At 51.0% G+C, this 20108-nt stretch overlaps 1 protein-coding gene across 2 annotated transcripts in view; it reads right to left on the bottom strand.

The window, feature by feature from the left end:
• The window catches only part of HIPK2 (homeodomain interacting protein kinase 2), a 126911-nt gene extending 111473 nt beyond the window's left edge, over positions 1-15438 (bottom strand). For both annotated transcript variants that reach the window (XM_058022055.1, XM_058022056.1), the window contains exon 1: positions 15204-15438. In XM_058022055.1, coding sequence (XP_057878038.1) covers positions 15204-15222 — 19 coding nt within the window. In that variant the 5' untranslated portion in view covers positions 15223-15438. The remainder of the gene's footprint in view (positions 1-15203) is intronic.
• Between the last annotated feature and the right edge of the window lie 4670 nt (positions 15439-20108).

Here is a 20108-nt window from a genome sequence, read left to right as displayed (position 1 = left end):
CAAGGGGCACCAGATAGAAGGGGTCCCTTTGCACACAGCAAGTGTGGGGAGAAGGGGACACAAGCATGAGAGAGAAGGGGGGCTTGTGTGACAGAGGACCACCACAGTGTGGCTATGTGGCCTTTAGGAGCCTTCACAGGGGTGCTGTTACCTGCTACCAGCCTGCAAGAGAAGCAGTGACCAGGCTGGAGTGATGGCAAGCAGTTATCAGGGGCAGAACCATAGGGATGAACATACCTAGACAGAGGCAGACCTGCTGGACTGCCAGAACAGGCCTGTTACTGCACAGCTCCTTTGGGCACACACTGCAAGCCACAGCAGTCAGAACTGCCAGCCATGGTTTATCACATTTACAGTTTACAACCCAACCAAATCCAACACTTCTGCTGGAACCAAGTTCAGCTGAAGGTTCCTGGCCCAGCTGGGAAGGCAGAGGCTGTCCTGCCCCTTGGTTCCCCTCCTGACAGGCTGCTGTGGCTCAGGAAGGGTGAAGCTCAGACACAGCATGCAGTGTCACACTTCAGCTCCCTCTAAGCCTTCAAATTAGGGCTTACAACGGGGCTTAAGTGCAGCCTGTCCCAACACAGGGCTGGATTTCACAGCTCTCATGTGCTGCTGGGTTGCCACTTCCCCCTGAAAAGGGGATGAGTGCCCTGCAGGCAGCCTGGCAGGCAGTCCATCCACCCAGACACCCTGAGCAGGGGATGGGGAGCACCTTGATCCCTGCAGTCCTTCCCACATCCCTGGAGGGTAAAACAGGAGGGCTGAGATCACCAGGACAGGCTTCTGCTTCCCTTGCCTCAGCTAGACAAATAACTCCCAATATCCATCTTTTCAGCAAGCATTTTGTGGTAACCACAGAATATTTTACTTCTGTGATCAAGCCTGTGCTCTTCTTCCTCCTCCACATCTCTTCTGGCACCCCACAGCTCACCTTGAGCCCCAGAGTGACCACAGGGTGACCACAACCCTTCCAGCCCATGGGTCGGGGTGCCTGACATTCAGCACTGAGCTCCCACATGAAGTCAGCATGTTCTCAATACAGGGCACAGCCATGAACACCTCAGGGGGCTGGTCACCTTCCAGCAAGGACACCTGAACATGACAGGGCTGGCTGGGGAGGGGGTGGCACAGGGGGAGAAGCTGCCAGGAACAGGAGAAAGGACACAAAACACACCAGGAGAGTAAGAGCCCCATCCCCTTCATGAGCCCTGCAATAACAAGAAGGCAAGAAGGACAGGAGAACCAACCACAACAAAACCCACACGAAAATCTGCAACTTGCTCCAGTGATGCCAGGTAACAACTGTGGCTAGGAAACAAGGAAACACACTTCCTAGCTCACCATCAGTGCTTCCACAAGCATCTGCTTTATTGTACATGAAAAGTACTGGGCATCCCCACCTGAAATCATGCCCTCTCCTGCCATTCACTCACATCCCATCTTATTTTTCCCTCACACTTTATTTTCTACAGGCAGCAGCTTTTTGGCAGGAGTCTCTGTGTCTGTTTGCAACAGGGCACGGCAAGGGAAAGCAGACATCTCCTCATAAAGCATCCTCTTCCTGAAACCCCTTCAACCCTTCCTGGCTGAGAGGAAATGCAAGGATTGGTAATGACTCAAGTGCTCCTCCGGGAAACAGCAGTGATTTTAGAGGAACATGAAATAACTTTTAAGCCAAGCCTGGTCCTGAAGAGGGGAACTCCACACTCTGTACCTTGAGCTCATGGCTGAGCATGCACAAAACCAGGATTCAGGTGCCCAGCAGCAGAGATACTGGAGAAGATACAACACATTTACTGAGGTAGCCTCACCTACATTAGATACATTGTAAGTGGTACAGTAAACACACGTGAAGGGATACAGATTCCTCAGGGGATACTGTACTTGCATTCAGACACCAGTGACATCCCACCACTGGCTGAAAGCTCAGGATACAGAGATAAACTGAGATAACTGAGGATACAGACATAGACCTGAGACGATTTAGCACAGTTAAAGACATATCCAAGAACTGGTCCAGTTGGGCCACCAAAACCTGGCACTGGGAGAAGATACATAAAAGATGCAGCTCTTCTGCATCACGATAGGGATGAGCAGGTGGATGTGGATTATAGATCATCCTCCATCAGAATGTCTGGAATGATATTTTTCTCAAGCGTGGATTTCTAGTAACCCTTTTGTTCAGCCTGAAAAGTCACATTGCTTGAAAATAAAATCTCTTCCTGCCTTTTACAGGCAGAGTGGCAGTGTCCCCTCCTGAACACCCTGTGATTTACAGTGTTCCACACTCACACTGGCAACACAAGCCCTTATGCAGAGACTGCAGACAGCACTCCTGCCAACACATGCTCTGCCACAGCATCGCTCCACATAAATACCCTGCATTCACCTTGTTTATATTTCCTCCAGCACAGGCTGTGACAGCTCACAAACACACACAAAGCCTAATTTATATTTATAATAAATCTCCCCTTCTTCATTCACTGCAGCGGAAAAGAGCCCTGCTACAAATACAATTTGTTAGAAAAGTGGTGTAACAGCGCTGAGGAGAATCAGGCCCATAGATAAAAGGGGATGAAGCCACACCAAACACATGTATACACTCCTGGAAGTGCCCACACATATGGAAGGAGTCCCACATACACACAGACACTCTTCCACCTGTGCTCTCACACACAGTGCTCAAGAACAGCACCTGCTGTCCCTTCTGACTCGCACGTGCTCGCAGGCAGCACAGGCGTTTGCAAGGTTCACTTTCATTGCACAGGTGCTCTCAGCCTCAGATAAGCGACAGGAAAATGACACTGCAAGAGAGGTGCTGTCATCATCATCAATGGGATATGCTTGTGTCTGGGTCTCACATGTCCTTTCCAGGTGGTGCAGCTAATTTAAAATGGGGGTTGCAGGCTGTTTCTTATCTGCACTTGCTAAATACACTCACATATTCTGCTGTTGAAAGAATGAAGAGCGGGAGTTAGGTGGGGAAGGCAGGTTTCTGGTGGTGCCACTGATTGTGCTAGAAGAGATGAAGACTTTTTTTATTGTAGTCATGAAAAAATGTGATCCCCAGTGTCTTTGTAGACTTGGAGGATTTATGAGGTCTTTGGTTTCTCCATGCTATCCACAAACTGGCTGTAGCCAAGAGCTGTCTTTTTGTTTTAATTTGGTTTCACAGAAAAGGCTGTGATCTCTCATCTCTCCACAAAGAACCTTGTTGCCATTTCCCTAACCTCCATCACCCTGAGGCCTGATTGTGGCAGTGAGCTGCCCACAGGACAATGTCAGCCTGTTCTGAAGCTGGGCCCAGTGTGCCATGTGGGTGCTTGCAGGGCAAACAAACCCAACCAGCCCTCTGTGGTCTCTACTGGCTCCCAATAAGCTTCCATTGAGGTGACTTAACTACTAATTCCTGCCAAGGTCTTGTGTGCTCTCATGCCTTCTGTACAGCTCTAACTTGCAGAGTTTGAGTGACTCAGGCAATTCATGTCATCTGCCACCTTTTCTTCATCCTGGCAACACTAAGCTCCACCAAAAACTTCACTCTGCACCACCAGCAAGCACACCAGCAGCCTGCCCAGCCACCAGAAAGTTCCTGTGCACTGACACATTGGGAGCTGGAGCATCACCTCATCCCAGCACTGCTCTGCTGTTGACCCAGGGCTCATTGTGTGGAGAATTCCCATAATGGAGAGAGCACCACTGCACACTGCCCCAGCCAGCTGGATTGCCAAGGCAAGCTGCCACATCACCTGGCACTGCTGGGCTCAGATCCCTCCTCCCTGGGGCACCACGGGGCCTCAAGGTGGGATCAATTCTGCGTGTCAGTGCTAAGGAGCTCAAGTGTGTCACCAGAGATTTTCCAGTTAGAGACAACTCTACTCCAGGTATTCTAAGGACTACTGATGGCTGTTTAACTCCCCAGAAATTCTGGCACAAGAGGAAGATTAAAGGTTGCACACACACACAGAGCTATGAGGATATCAAAGACGGTTTTCTTGGATTTTTTTTCTCCGGCGTTTGAAGTCTAACATCTAAATAGGAAAGTAGCAATGATGGCTGGAAATTACCACTGTTTGGAGGTAAACCAGACACCTGCTGAAAATCCTTGCCAATCTATGTGGAATTTGTCAACACTAAATGCTGCCTAGGAGAAAATAAAACACCATGTATTTTAGCTGGACATTCTTCTCCTCCAGCCTATTGCTTTAAGCAAACAGCCTTCCTGCCATCGTACATATGGAGCAATGTGGGCACTCACCCTTCTGCAATCCTGCTGCTGTCAGCTCCTGATAGAGGGATAGCCCAAAGCCATGGAAGAACCACACAGATGGTCAAAAACCAGCCCACAACCCATCCTGGCACAGCTCTTCCACAAACACCACTGTGCAAAGCTAACCCTGGGACGAGGCTCAGGCCACTCTCTGGGCAGGCTGAAACAGTCTGGAAATCACAGTTCCCCTAATTTCCTTCTGGGTAGTTGTCCCTCTTCTTCCCATGGCACCTCTGGCTGATCTGAGCACCTGTCACATCCCTTTTCAAACACAGCTGTGTGTTCTCATGGCAATGCCATGTCACAGTTGTCCATTTTTTTGGAAAATCTGCAGCACAAAGATCCTTGACTTCGGATCCCAGCTGCTAGTGGCTATGAATAATTGGTAATTAAAGTAAAAGTGATGCCATACCAAGGAATTGTTGTGCCTCTAAGTTTTCTCCAGACTACTCTCAGGAGACACAGGAGAGCTACCAGAGGTAAAAAAAAATAAATCTCAGCCTACTAGGTTTACACAGAGACCATCAAAAATATGCGTCTGTATTGTTCTGACCTCCAGATCTTTTTTCCTTCACATTTTCCTAACCTTTAAAAGGCATGTAAGATAAACAGAGAAGAAGCTAGGCAGACAACATCCTTGGAAGAGATGTAGGAACATAATCAAGCCCTCAGACACACGCACACAAACACCATAATTTATCTCTTCCTCCTCCTGTTTGATATTATCCTCTGTTCTAGTATCATAATCTGTTGCTATGGAAACAGCTATGATGTCACTACAAGAGGTTTATAGATGCGTTGAACAGGAAGGAAAGGTACAAAATGATGGGAGAGGAAAAAAAGCCACCTACAAACAGCTGCTGAGCAGGAGATGTTCCAGGAATGGTAAGTGTTAACAAGGAAAAGATAAATACATCGACGTGCTGGAGTTGTTGCAGACGAGCAGAATATAAACCACACTTTAAAAATAAAGAATGCTTACAAATTTTGCCTAGAAGTAAAAATACTCTGGGCAAGCTAAAGGACCTTCCTGAAAAAAAACCAAACTTGTTTTGTTCAGCAAGTTTTCTGGGACTGGATATTCTCTGAGTATTGCTGCTAGTGTCCAAGCCTCCACCAAGCTGCTCCATCATCTGCTGTAACATTCCCTCCTGAAGTGTAACATCCCATCAATGCAGCCAATAGCTGGGGAGCTTGCTGGCTATTCCTCATCCTGTGTATGCCTCTACAACCTGTAACTAGAAAAAACCCTCATGTCCTCAAGCAAAAATAAACAGAACCATAAAATTCCTTAGGTTGAAAATGACCTCTAAGATCAGTGAGACCAACAGTGAACCAAACACTGCCAAGTGCACAACTAACTGTGTCGCCTAGAACCACATCTTTACATCTTTTAAATACCTCCAGAGATTTTTAAATACCAGCACTTCCCTGGGCAGCCTGTTCCAGTGCTTGACAAACCCTTTCCATAAGGAAGCTTTCCATAACATCCAATCTATATTTTCCCTGGTACAACTTGAGGCCATTTCCTCTTGTCCTGTCACTTGTTACCTGTGACCCCCACCTCATTACAACCTCCTTTCAGGTGGTGGTAGAGAAAGATAAGGTCTCCCCTGAGCCTCCTTTTCTGCATGCTAAACAAACCCATCTCTCTCAGCTGCTCCTCCTAAGTCTTGCACACAAGATCCTTCAGCAACTTGGCTGCCCTTCCCTGGACACGCACCAGCACTTCAGTGTCCTTCTGTTAGTGCTCCTGTGCCTTTAAGGTTTGTTTCTGGAGAACATCCAGCCTTCCCGGACTCCTTTGTCACTCAGGTCTGTTCCAATGCACTCTATCAATCTGTCTCCTAAACAGCCAGAGTCTGCCCTGTTGAGAAGTCCCTTCTGCTGAGCCCCCTGCTCACTTCTTGAGCACTGAAAACCAAGCACTGTACCCAAAGCAGCCTCCAAACACCCCATCACCTCAAGTCCTTCTCTGTTTGCATGACACAGGCGCAGCAGGGAGCCTTCCTTTGGCCTTGCTCACCCACCAGCTGTGTCAGGAAGTTATCTTCCACACACTCCAGGAACCTCCTGGACTGCTTCCTCTCTGCTGCTTCCTCTCTGGGCTGAATCCACTGGATCACATCCAGGAGCAAACAAACAACCTGACCCCTAACTATAAGCAAAAAAAGAGCTCTTCTTGCTCTCTTGACCCAAGAGAAGGACCACAACCTTAGAGACTCACTGGCAAACACACTGACACACCTGACATGCTATTGGAGAGAACAGTGTGCTGAGCCTCACATGCTTGAGATGTGCCATGCACACCCATGTGCAGGAGGATGCACATGTGGTTCTCACCCACAAACTCAGGTGCTGATGACTGGGTCTCCATGCTTGTAACTTTTTCTGGCCACCCTGACTGATGGTGAGAGTAGAGCAGACATGATGACAGAGAGGGTGGGGCAGTCACATATGTCCTTAAATTTTCCCTCAGCTGAGGGAAAATTCAACATGAATTTTGGAGGAAGGAGGATGGCACATTTGTCCTACATAGACACGACTGTCATGGGAAGAACAATGGCAGAGAAGGAGGAAACCACAAGGGTCTCAGATCAATGAGAACTGCTGGTGTTTCAGAAAATCTCTATCCCATCAGATGGTGAGCAGGATAAGAGATTTTAAGTGAATGCCACAGCATCAATTTTGCCTCTGGTGTCAGCTCCAGATGGGGAATCCCCAGACAGATTCTCTATTCTGCCTGTGAGCATTAGGGTACAGGTAGCGTCTCCTGTCCTCGCTCACCTTCTCTTCCAAAGATGTTAGAGACAACTCCAGGGGAAAAAAACTGGGAGAGACTGAAGTCTGAAGAGAGTGGGAGAGACTGAAGTCAGTAGGGGCAACTGCATAAACAGTCCAAAATGGGATCTTCAGCATTTCACTCAATTTTCTGTTCCTGCCAGCCTTGGCTGTGACAGCCTCAGCCCCTGAAGATCCCAGGGATCATCTTCCTCTATTCTGTTACAGTCACTTGCCTTCATCTTTGTTCTCCATGTCTCTCTCCTCCTTTTCCTGACCTACTGACTTACTCCTTCTCAATCTTCAGCCCTCCCTTTCCTTTCCCAGAGCAACCTCTGCACAAATGTTGTGGAAAACCCACACATTCTGATTTCTTCTCCTGAAAGTGTCCCAGCAATTTGTGTGATGCGTCTATATGAAATGCAAACCCTTTGGGGTGATAACTATCTACCCCTTCACATCAATGTCATGCCTAGTACAATAAGGCTCTGCATTTGCTTGGCACAGAAAATACAACTGTTATTAGGTACACCTTAAAAGCACCAAAGTAGAGTAAAAGAATAGGCATGAAAACAATGCCAAGTGTTGTGTGTGTTTTCCAGTTTCTTTTATATTTTGTGGGCAAGGGTCTCTTTCTGGATTATATGAAACCATTTCTTCTCTTCTGTACTTTATATTTGGGACTTCAGAATTGACAACAAAGCTTAGATTGGTGAATAAACAGAGACTGTGCTTTTTAAATTGGCAGGTGACATCAAGCAGGATTGCAAAATCGGGGGAATTAGATAATCTGAAAACAATCATGACAAACTGAAGGGTACAGGATGACATTCAAATGGGACAGATCAAAAATCACACACTTAGGTAGGAAAGTCTACCTCCACACATACAAAAGAAAATAGTTCATGAGGCATCAGACTTCTTTGACAGGATCTGTGAGCCACAGCACACCACAAGCTGCACAGAGATGAACAATATTATAATGCAAAAGTTAAACCAAACAGGAGCACTGACTATAACAGACATAAAGGAACACTTCTGTTCTCCTTGGCCAGCACAGCACCCAAATACAGCACTGTGCTCTAGCAGTGCCACTCAAGAGAGAGATGGACCAGCTGAAGGGAGCACAGAGAACCAGGAGAATGGTCAGAGCTGAAGGGGAAAAGATACAAGAGAAAGAACTGAAGAATGTGTTCAAAATATGATTTAGCCTAGGGAACACAAAGGAGTGACATGACAAAGACAAGGAATAGTTTTTCTACACCCACAGCTCAAAGGACAATGAATCAGAGCAAGCAAAGCAGAGAGGAGTTACAGAGGGGGTAAAATCCTTTAAGTGACAAAGCAAAGGGCAACAATGACAGCCTGGACGTGGTGTGGACTGTCCATACATGGGGAATATGCTGGGCAAGCTTGTTAAAGAACACGCTGGACAGGCATTTGATATTCTGCTTTTAAAAAATCTTTCCTTTTCCCATTTCCTATGATTTAAATGATTTTGGTGAGAGGTAGGTTTCTTTGGCATTTCAGCATAGTCCAGAGCCCAACCAGTCAGCCTTTGGCACCAAGGGAGATGTTAGCCTGCAGGGTTCTGCCACTGGTAACACCATTGTTCCAGGTCTTGCTAGCACCTTTATGGATTGAAATCTCTAAAGAACAGAGAAGGCAGCTGCCCTTCATGGTTTCCCAAGTACGTCTGGCAAATACCAATGCCTTGTGGGATGACCTTTCCCACTTTTCAGGGAAGGAGCTGGATGTGACTGCTGTTATTTTGTCCCTCCAGAGACAGACGTCAGCACAGGCCCTGGAAGGTGAGCAGGACAGAGAACAATGTGTAAATAGAGTGAGCTTCAGCTTCTCCAAATGTATGTCCCACTCAGTGGCGATGCTGAAGAAAACCAAGGGAGCAAACTATGGCATTCCTCACCCTGGATAAAACTCCCTCTTGCTCCAGAACACAACACAGAGAGGCTAAGGCTCATCACATGCAGACCCTGCTTCCCCTTGTGTAGCTCCCTGGGTTTCACTGACACTGTTGCTGATCTGGATCAGAATCTAGCTCAGGAGCAGCTCAAGGGGTTCACTTCTTGAAGATGCTTCCCTTTGGCTATTCTGCACATGTCCTGTGAGTAAGCAAAAGACTGTTCTTTGGCATCATTCAGTCAGTGACCTGATCAGACAGCCATTCTTCATACAGCACCTTGAACATATACAGCATTGTATAAATACACACTGTTACAGCTTATTGTTACTTCCATTCCATAAACAAATCCTAATGGCACAGATAGCTTTTTAATTTAGTCCTGACTGTGGATTTTCCCAGGTATTCTGAGATGTGGAAATGCCTTTGCCGGCCTACAGAGACAGAGGCTGCTCCTCCACTCACGTGCGTGAGCAAGTCTGAGTAGAAGTGGTTTTGCCATCAAAATTACCCAATTCTGAAGGCTACCTGAATTCAGGAGTGGTCCCAAAATAAAGGCACTTGTGCTTTCCTGAGGATGGACCTCAGTTTGCTGATATGGCCAAATGAGGCAGTAATCAGGGGCACTCCATGTTGTAAATGAGGGGTAGCAGTAACATGCCTCTACTCTTCCTCTACGACAAACAAATTGCTAAATGCCATGTCTGGAGTGAAATTATCATCTGTGTTTATTTTCAAAATAAAAGGTGAATTCTGTACTGCTAGGAGAAATAGTTTCAAAAGAGAAGGCTTCCAGTTAATTACCTTGGTCCACATTAGGGTACATAAACAGCTCAAGAAACAACCTTTTCTCTAAACAATGTTTAATTCTCCCTTCTTGTTATTGACCAGTTATCCTTCCAAAAGTAAGAGAAAGACCTATAAATAATATTTCACATTCAGAGGGCAGAGATTTCCTAGTAAGGGTGAGGAAACAACCTCATTTTATAAATGGAGTCATTAGGCTATAGAGGCCATGAGTCAGAAAGGTACTCCAGCATGCGGCCAGCTTTAAAGGCATAAACAATCCTAATGAAGTCAGCAGCACTGCCTGTGAGCTTAAATTTAGGCACAGACCTGAAAATATCTTCTTAAATTGGGATCAGAGAGGAAAAGCATAGAACCTTAAAAAAAAAAAAACCAACAAGCCATTCTTAGCCTACCTGTTCACTACAGCCACAGGGATGGGGACATCCTAACAACTGTAAGCCAAACCCTGAATGCCTTGGGAAACTCTTCTCAGGGGTATTGCCCATGGGCAGCACCATCACAGTTGCCCTGAGTCCTGCAGCTAGAAGAAGCTGTCTCATCTGCCTCATACTGGTGTCTTAGTCTGGTGTGAGCAGAAGGTGACTGTCCTTCCCTGACCTCACCATCTGGCAGGACAGCTCTAACACCATCACCTGGGACCCACCTGGTGAGGTCCACAATCAGGACAGGGATTTACTTCCTGGCCCAGGTCACCAATGCTGTCATGATTTGACTTCCCAACTGTCCTCCTGACCAAATATTCACATGTTTTTATGCACCACTGCTGTGATGTGGCCAAAATCAGGCCTTATTCATTTAGCCACCCAAGTCTATTACTTATCTCCAAATACACAGTCTAACTTCCCAGGGCTGAGCTTAAGTTCAGAAGCCTCACAGGAGGTCTCTAGGCTGTTCCCCACCAGTAGAAGAACCGACACTGAACATCAAGCACAGGCAACTCTTACCCCCTTTGAATGGAACCAAATCCAGTGGTCTCACAGCACCACGTAAAGCTGGGCAGTAAATAACAATGGGGAAAACTAGTGATAGAAAAATGAAAATTATTTCACTTCCCAGGCCAGCTGAGGTGTCCAAATGAAGCAAAGTGAGTCTTCCCCACCTGTCACAGCCATGAAGAGGAATGCACTGCACAGAGTCCAAGGGCTGATGACTGTGGTAAGTGAGCTTGCCTCTTAGTCTGCTCACCCCAGCCCCTAGTCCCAGCAATGCTCTTTCCCCTTCTGAAAATAAACCAGCATTTTTCACCCATTACACCACAAACTTGTTTAATTACTAGACACAGCAGCATGATAAGAACAATAATTTTAACTGGAGGGGGCTTCCTGTTATCCTGGCTATAGCCATATCCTGAGCAAATAAAAACTCAGGCTTTTAGTCCCAGCACTGACACAGCTTTAGCTCTGGTTATTATTTCATAAACAGGAAGCGTCTCTGAGTTATCTCCCTGCATGAACTTTGGGGTAAAGACCTTTACTCCGCCTCACTGGGGCCACCTCCCTGATGAGCAAGTTTTGTGTGCTTTAGTGAGATTTAAGGATGCATTCGAAGCCCAGCAGGGCTGGCCTGTTTCTGGCATTAAATGGGATCTGATCCACAAGGAGGACAGGGTCAGATTTTCCGGCTTTCCCAGCCCCACGTGTGACAGGGATAGCGTGCAGGCAGGTCCCTGCCTGTGCTCAGCTCCAGCAGCCGCACCGGTGGCGAGGTGCAATTTACAAATATTACCCAGATTAATTCCATGAGCCACCCACATAGAAAACTACCGATGTGGCTGCTAAAAATACACCCTGAATTGCAACAAAGTTGTCAAGAATAAGAAAGGAGCTAAGTGAAGAGGAACGAAACCAAAACAGAGGTAATCACTGTTTAGAAAATAAAGGTTAATACATATAAATACCTCTCTTTACGCAATTGTGAAGGATGCCAGGTACCAGACGCCAAGGAAATCGCTGGAGACACCCATCCTAAGCAAAATCCACCCACAGCCTGTGCTGTCTGGCACACCCCCTCTTAAACTGGGGTCTCCCCTGGACCATAGAGCCTGGATCTGTTCTTTGCACAATAGGAAACATCACAAGGCGAGTGCAAAGGTGAGAATAAAACTGCCCAGAAGAGGGGCCACAGAACCAGATTCTTGCCTGGCTCAAGCCATTCAGCTCCTCTGTACCAAGCCACTCCTGATGAAGCCACATCTCTGGTGCTCAGAAAGGATGGCAGCCACCAGCTTGCCCCAAGTCTGGAGCAGAGGCCATGTAGGATTACACCTGATGAGGTTTGCTTTGAAACTCAACTCATTTCCTTGTACAGCTCACAAACGAAACTAAAAACCAGGTCAAACATTGCGCAGCAGTGTTACTTCTGTTTTGTTTCACTCGTTTTATTTTTATGTCCTTCATTTTGCTGCTAAGCTCTCCACCATCAGGAAAAAAAAAATTTAAAAAATGAGGAAAAACCTAGGAGAGGAGAAGGTAAGAGCAAAACCTCCAAATTATTTAAAACAAATGGGAAAATTCTCCTGGCTCAGTGTGTGTGGGAGAGGATTTCACACCAGATAGTCACTTATTTATCATGCCTCGCCTATTAATATCAGGTGAGGCACCGTTCTGCTTCCCAGAAATGGTATTTAAGCCAGCTGCTCTGCACAAGCACACACCACCCTCACCTGCACGTCAAGAACGCTGGGTGACTTTCTGCCTGCGCTCTGTGTTACCACTCACTTCAATTTCTACTGGAACCACTTCATAAGGCCTTTGAGGTGTCACATTTCCTCCCAGGGTGCTTTTTCTGTCAAAGAGCCTATGTTCTGAAATCGGTACGGCGGGGATACGGTTTCACCTCCCCTCGCCTGCCTTGCGGTGCTGGCGGTGGGCGTGCATGTGTGCCACCCGAGAGCTGTGCCTGCCCTTCGCAGCGCCGATCCGAGCCCTCGGCTCCTATGCTCGGTTCCGGCGCTCTCCTCGGTGCCCTGACTCTACCTGATGCTCCAGAGGAGGGCTACAGACCGAACTGCTTGTGCACACAAACGTGAGGCTCGCAGGGGAGGATGGCAGTCCTTGCCTCCCTCCAAGGAGGAAATTGCAGCCTCTGCGATAATTAAGTTTTTATCTATGCACTGCGATATTGCAGGGAATTCTAAGGACCTCTCACGGCAACTAGGAGGCGAAAAACAATCATTAACCCCTCCTCCACCTCCCTCGAAGCCATTCAGCAGTAATTTAACCCGCAAGCATACAGCAACACAACAGAGATAAAACAATTTCTGTCAGCCTTTACGCTATCTCCGGCTCCTGCCATTCAGGATATTCACCTATTTTGAGGCTTAAGGCATGCTGCAGAGCCTGGCCGCAGACCGTTCCGTATCTGCTGCGGGAAATTTGTTTCTACGGGTCACTTTCAGGGCATTTTCCCCCATCTGCTCTCTTTTCCAGTCAGGCAGAAGCAGGGGCGCCGCTCAAGTTAGGATGCTCTAAGGAACCGCTAAACTTCCACCGCACGCTCCGGTGCAGCACCGCCGCCCCCTCCTCAGGAAGAAGCCGGCGCCCTGCTCGCCCCGGCGGTGGCCGAGGCCTCTTCTCCTCTCCTCTCCTCTTCCCTCCCCTCCCCTGCGCTGCCCTGCCCGGCTCCGGGGAGGCGGCCGTGCCGGCGCTCGCCCACTGCGGCGCGCCGGGAAGGAAGGGGAGCGCGGCCGGGCTGACCGCAGGCCCCGCGGCCGCTCCGCCCCGGCTGTGCGGACCCGCCGGGCGCCGCCGCTCTCCGAGGGGCCCCGCACCGCCCGCACGGCCCCGCACCGCCGCCGGATGCGGCCCGGCGAGGAGCGAACTTCAGAGCCATCGCCGCATGAGCCCCCCGGCCGGCGGCGCCCGCCCGGGAGGGGCTGGGGGGCTCCGGTGCGGTGCCGGCCGAGCTTCGCCGGCCCGGTCACACCGCGGGGGGGTCAGGCGCGGCCCCGGGGGCCGTCGGGCGGGGGCCGGGCAGGTACGCGCCGGGGCTGCGAGCTCCGCGCCGTCCCGGGTGCTGGCGGGCTCCCCCCTCCCGCGGCGGGGCCCCGCTGCCGGGGACGGCCCGGGCGCGGGGCGGGGAGCGGAGGGGGGGCTGCCCGGCCGGGGCCGGGAGCGGGGCCGCTCGGCGGCGAGACGCGGCCGCCAGAGGGCGCCGCCGCGGGCTGGCCTCGACCGGCACCCCGGGCCCGCCGCGGCCCCTCCGCCGGCACCGGCCCCGGCACCGCCGCGGGCCCCGCTCCCCGCCGGCCCCGCGCACGGCGGCACCGAGCCCGGCCGCGGCCAGCGCGGGGAGAGCCGGCCGTGCTGTGTGCGCGAACGAAAATGCTCCTCTTTGTCTGCCCGCCTCCGGCGGGGTCCGGACTCGGAACAGCGGGTGAGCCCGGGGCTGCCCAGAAATAACCCGCCGGGCCACCGGTAACTTTACACCGCCCGCCGAGCGCCCTCCGCGCGGGCGCCGCAGCCCGGGCTCGATTTCCTCCTCAGATAAGTTTTACCGGCCTCGCCATGGGGAGCAAAGTGCCGTGTCCCCGTGGCGCCCCCCCCGCGCCCGGGTCTCCGCCGCCACGGAGCGAGCGGCCCCGGGCGGGATGGCGCGGCCGCCGGGGGATGTCCCTCCGCTTTATGTAACGCTGCCCGGGCAGCGCCGAGCCGGGAGGGGTGACGGGGAAGGGTAAATGCGTCGCGAGGGGATTTAAATTAACCTCGATACATCTCTGAATTTTTCTTTTTTAACAGACACCCTGTACTACACATCGATCTAGCGCACACAGACGTATATACACACACACACATATATAAATGTATATATATATATAATTATTGTGATTTTTCTACCCTGAAAGAAACTAAGTTGGGGTACTTGGGCTTCTCGCCGCAGCCCGGGCTGGACTGAAGCAGAAGCCAGGGGAGCTGACAGCAGGCTCCAGCAGCCCCGTACCCGTTCCCCGCCGCCGCTGCCCGCGGAGTCCCCGCGTCTCGGAGAGGAGCCACGGCGGGGGGAACTCCCGGGAAACCGGCGAGCGGAGAGGGGTAGCCGGTCCTGGGAATGCGAACTGCGGCGAGGGGCAGGCAGGCAGCAGGCACACACACACAGAGACACACACACACACGGAGGCGCAAGGCGAGCTCCGTCCACCTCATTGTTCTGCTCGGCACCGGCACGGACTTCACCCATCGCCCCCCGCCGGGGACCGAGCGCCCGGGACCGCGGGGCCGGGCACCGGCAGAGCCGGGGGGCTACCCGCGCCTCGCCCCGCTCCCGCCGGGCGCCGGGGAGGGCGATGGTGCCCCCCGCCTCCCGCAACACCGGCCGGGGCCACGGCGAGCGGCGGGGACCCCCTGCTCCCCCCTCCCTCCCTCCGTCCCCCGTTGCGGCCGGGCCAGGGGTGCCGGCGGGGCGGGCCGGGCCGGGGCTTACCTTCGTACATGGGGGCCATCGGTGCAAGGACGCCTGTTATTCATGGCAACGCCGCCACGAACGACGCGAGATCGCAGCCCCCCAAACTCAACACACATCTGCCATCTTGAGCGGGTGTCTCTCGGCGGAGGCGAAGCTGCCGCCTGCCTTCTGCATCGCTGCCCACCTCAGCGCGGGGGGAGCCGGGCACATCCAGCCCCGCTGCCGGCCCTCCGACGCGGCCGGGGCGGGCGGGCGAGCGGGCGGGGGGCGGCGGCGCCGGGCCGGGCCGGGCCGGGCCGGGGCCGGGGCGAGGCGCGGGGCCGGGCAGGGGCGGCGGGCGGCGGGGCCCCCCCGGCTCGGGACGGCGGCGCTGGGGAGGGAGGGAGGGAGGGAGGGAGAGAGGGAGGGAGGGAAGGAGAGAGGGAGGGAGGAAAGGAGAGGGAGGGAGGGAAGGAGGGGGGCTGGCGCCGTGCCCCCGCTCTCAGCGCGGCATGGCTGCGTGTACCGGGGCGCCTGCAAAAGTTGCGCTGGGGGTGAGAAGAAGGGAGAGAGAGACGGAGGGAGAGAGAGGGAGACGGAGACCGAGACGGAGAGGAGGAAAAAAAAAGGAGAAAAAAAAAAAAAAAAAGCAGCGAAGGGAGTTTGCAAATAATCAAGCGCCGATGGCACCGATCGCGGCTTCCCAGAAGGAGCGGGAGCGAGCGAGAGAAACCCTCTGCTGAGATTATGTGGGATCTTGTTTAACAACACATTTCAATCAGGAGAAAAAAGGAACAGTCAACAGAAGTTGGTGAAACACTTCTGTCTTCCCCCCCTCCTCTTTATAGAAAAGAGAGGAAAGGAAAAAAATAAAAAGGCAGCTGATTGAAGCTTTGCAACTCACTGGCTGTGGGGATCATATAATTTGTGCTCATGCTTTACAATAGCGTGGAAAATTCCTACCTCTCCCCCTCTCCCCAAATAAATCTTCTGTTCCCTCAAGGCATTTCACAATCTGGTTCACTGACAAAAGTTCCAATTTATCTTTTTTTTTTTTCGTTTAGCTTACTTGCAGTGTAAATATTTAGCGGATGCATTTAAAATAAACATACGTTGTTGCTTTTAGGAGTCAGGTTGTGTTTTTGTTTTGTTTTGTTTTGTTTTTAATAGGAACCACATCAAAGAAGTGTTTACTAACTGAGATTGACAGCCTATTCTTCCCCTCCCTCTCTTCCCTCCCCCCCCCCCCCAACCCCCCCGTTTTTTTTTTAATTTTAAATCATCCTTCTCTCCGGTTGAGCTCTTGCTGTAGGAGCACCAGCCCGACGAGCATCATTTTTTGTCGGTGCACAGAGGAAAGCTGTAGGTGCAGGCACAGGAACCCCCTTTGCCTGGCAGGAGCTTTACAAAGGAAGGTCAGCCACCAGGTACCCATTGCGCAGGCAAAGGAAGCTGAGACTCATGCAAAGCCTCTGGCAAAGGTGGAAACAAAACCTCGGGCTGTGATCCTGCATTAGCAGCCGTCTGGATCTGCCTGCCTGGAGCTCCTTGCAGATGAGCAGTCTGGGACTGGACCGGTGAAGATGTAACTCCCTTTGTGCCTGCTGATCCCCCCAAACGCTGCCTCTCGCTGCTGCTGGTGCCTCCCAGAGCTCTCCCACCGCAGCACTTGGTCGCAGCAGGGCTCAACACCCGGCTACTCCCACTGATGCCTCGAGGACGAGGCGAGAGGTAACTTTTACTGGGGGATTTCAGTGCGAGCCAGGCGCTCCAGCCAGCTTGGCCCTTGTCTCGGGGTGCTGCGGGTGCTAGGCTGGCACACAAAAGCAGTCAGGGCACATCCATGCTGCCCGGCCGATGGAGCAGGATGCCCATGGCTTTGCTGCCGAGGATGTGAGCCCCAGGCTCCTCTGGGCCATCTTTGTTTGCAAGGCATCTTCAGCGTTTTGCATGATTTTTCTCCTTCCCCTGAAAAATGCCTGGAACTACAGGAGAGCTGTCTCACGCTCCATTAGCATCCTGTTTGCAACATGAAGCTGAGGATACATTTTAAATGTGTCAGGGAGTGCCACGCAGGGCTGGTGGAGGTGATTGAGGGCTCCAAAGCGGGTTGGGATGGCACTGGAGGAGTACGTACAGCAGAGGGAGCAAAACCTGCTCCCGGCTCATCCCTGCTTCGTTTTGAGAGTGATCCCGAGATTAACCATCACTAAATCTTGGGAAGAAATGGACCTGCCTTCAGCTGGACCACTGGGGAAGTCCAGGCCAGAGATGGAGGGCAAGCGTGCAGATGACAGCAGGAACAGCATTTGAACTTGTTTCCTGTCCCTCTTTTATTTAGCTATGGCAACCCTCAGGGTTCAGCTCTAGGCATGAAAGTCTCATATTTTACTAAAACATGTTTCTGGTCATTGTAATTCTGCACTGCTGCCTTCTTTATGATGGAGAACCTTATCTGCTTTCCAAGGCTGCTGATGCTTCCGATCCCAGCCTGCCTTCCTGCAGGGGGAGACACAAGAGGAGATGTGGAAAAGTGTTGGAGAAGTCTTGGAGAAGGACAGAGGAGAAAACTAGAGGAGTGGGCTGCTACAGGAACCAGTTTTACTTCTTGGCATTGCATTCTGCTGCAGCGTGGCTCCAGGTCACCACATCAGCCTCACTCTCCTCAGCTGCAGAACGGGGGAAGATGTCCCAGTCTTTGCTGTGTGAGACTGCACTGAGAGTTCCTTCTTCCTTTCTTTCACCCTGGGCCATCCCATAGCCTGTGGGGTTTGTGCTAACTCCACATCCATCAAAGCTGGCATGACACAGGAGCTTCAAATATAAACCAAACCCACTCCTTGCCAGAAGGAAAGGAGGAAGAGGTCGTCAGAGATGTCTGCAGGACTCACCATGTGTGGCCTGGGCATGAAGTGGTGCCCCTGGCCCTCTGGCTGGTGGGTGGAGCACAAATGGGGACACAGGAGCATCCAAACCTGTGTGTGACATACTTAGGCAAATGCTAAAACTGTTGGCTTCAAAGCACAGGTTAATCTCCTTGTCTGAGGGAAAAGGTGCTGAACTTGATGGACTGCTTGGCTGGTCCAGGACAGCAATTCCTGAATGTCTCTCAGGTTCAATATCACCTGGGACATTACAGACTCTCATCCACTTACAATTTGTCCAAAGATAGGAAAATTAATGGGCATGTTTTCACCAACAAGGACTGTTCTGATCTTACATGTTTTTAAATGTTGTTACCAAATGAGGCCACATTTGGTAAATAAAACCCAGCTCAAACAGGTCCTGACCTCAGCCCCAGACTGGCTATGAAAACACGGTGCATAGACAATGCTGGTGATTTCTGGGCATGTAGAGGGAGCAGGGATTTGCCCAGCCAGGCACAGCCTTCCTCCCCAGCTCACACAGGGGCCTCCTCCTGACTGACTCTTTTGTGGAGGACTTGGGTTGTGTGATTGGAGCTAAGGGGATACAACCTCTTGCTCTACTTCCCCACTGCTGTGAACAGATGGGGATGCACTCTGGACATGGCCCAGCTCTGAGCCCACAACTTTCTTTCCATTCTCCCCAAAACTGAGCATCCATGCAAGGATGTTACAGCCTTTGCCATCTGGGTCCCTGAGCCAAGGCCAGAGCTGTGGTGTGAACATGGCTGTGATGTGAACATGCCTGTGGTGTGCACATACCTGTCAGGAGCAGTCAGCAGCAGCAGAGCTGCAGCAGCCCTGGGGCAAGGCCATTCTGCTGGAGACATCATGGTCCACTCTCTTCCTGCCTGGGACTGCAGGGGTGTCACTGAAATTTTGAGTCCTGAGAGACTTTCCCACCTCAACAGACGACCTCTTCCCTTCGTCCTCTTCACTTTGTGGGAGGATGGCAAGCCAGCACAGGAGAATCACCTTTTAATGCCTCGTCTGCAGGTTTTGTCATTTCTCCACTTTCATATTTGGCTCTCCCATGAACACAGCCCTAGTCTGGGTGCAGGTGCATGGCATGCTCAGCTGTGTCATGGAGCACCATGTGCTACCAAGGCAGCAGCATGGCCAGCTGTGTCTGACCTGGCTGCCAGGTGGTGGTGGCAGGCACTAAGCCAAGGATGCCCTTTTTACAGCACTCAAAGGATCTCCATTTCTGCTCCAAATCTTGGTGGTCTTGGCATGTAACTCCTCCAGAAAGGCACCTGGTGTTTCACTGCTGTGTCTCAGGGGCCTGCTGGTAACAACCTGAGCCTTAATTGCAGTAGGAGCAGCAGGAGTCACTGTTTCTTGCTGGAATTGGAGAGAGTTTGGGCTTCTTTTTATTTTTCCCTCAGAAATTATTACAGATTTTGAAATACAAGTTTAAGAAGAAGGGTAGATGAGTTTTAAAACATTAAAATTTTGGTCATCATTCCCATTTTAGGGGGGTTGTGTGAGTGGAAACAAGATGCCCTTTGGTCTCTCAGAGCCAGAAATGCTATGATGGTATCACCTCCTCTTCTTTGGTGCCTCTGCCAGACCCTGCCTGTGGGGCCTTGCCAGAGGTGCCTGCTGCTGAGATGCAGTTTATTCCTCTTTCCCCCAAAGTCTATGGCTCCCACCTCCCTTGGTTCAGTGTCCATGCACTGCACTTATTTCTTTGGAGAGATTGAGCCTAAACCTGTACTAATAAAAGACTATATGATACATTAAAAAACATCAAAAACATAAGCCAAAAAAAAACCAAAAAAAACCCAAAAAAGCAGAAGAGAAAGGCTGGAAGCACACAGGGTGAGCATGTCCCTTTCAGTGACAATCTTTCATACCTGTTCACCTTCATGGTGCTTCATTTTGGTGGAGCTGAAATGCAGCAAGTTATTAACAGGGATCAGGCCCCAAATCTTTCACATTAAGCAAAGCAAAATTTTTTTTTTTTTTTTAAACACTAGGGGAAGGTTTCCCGGTGAAATATACATACTTGTTTTCT

The sequence above is a fragment of the Melospiza georgiana genome, chromosome 4 (genome assembly GCF_028018845.1).
Source record: "Melospiza georgiana isolate bMelGeo1 chromosome 4, bMelGeo1.pri, whole genome shotgun sequence".
Taxonomy (NCBI): domain Eukaryota; kingdom Metazoa; phylum Chordata; class Aves; order Passeriformes; family Passerellidae; genus Melospiza; species Melospiza georgiana.
The sequence above is the reverse complement of the archived record's forward strand: the minus strand, read 5'-3'. Positions and strand labels throughout refer to the sequence as shown.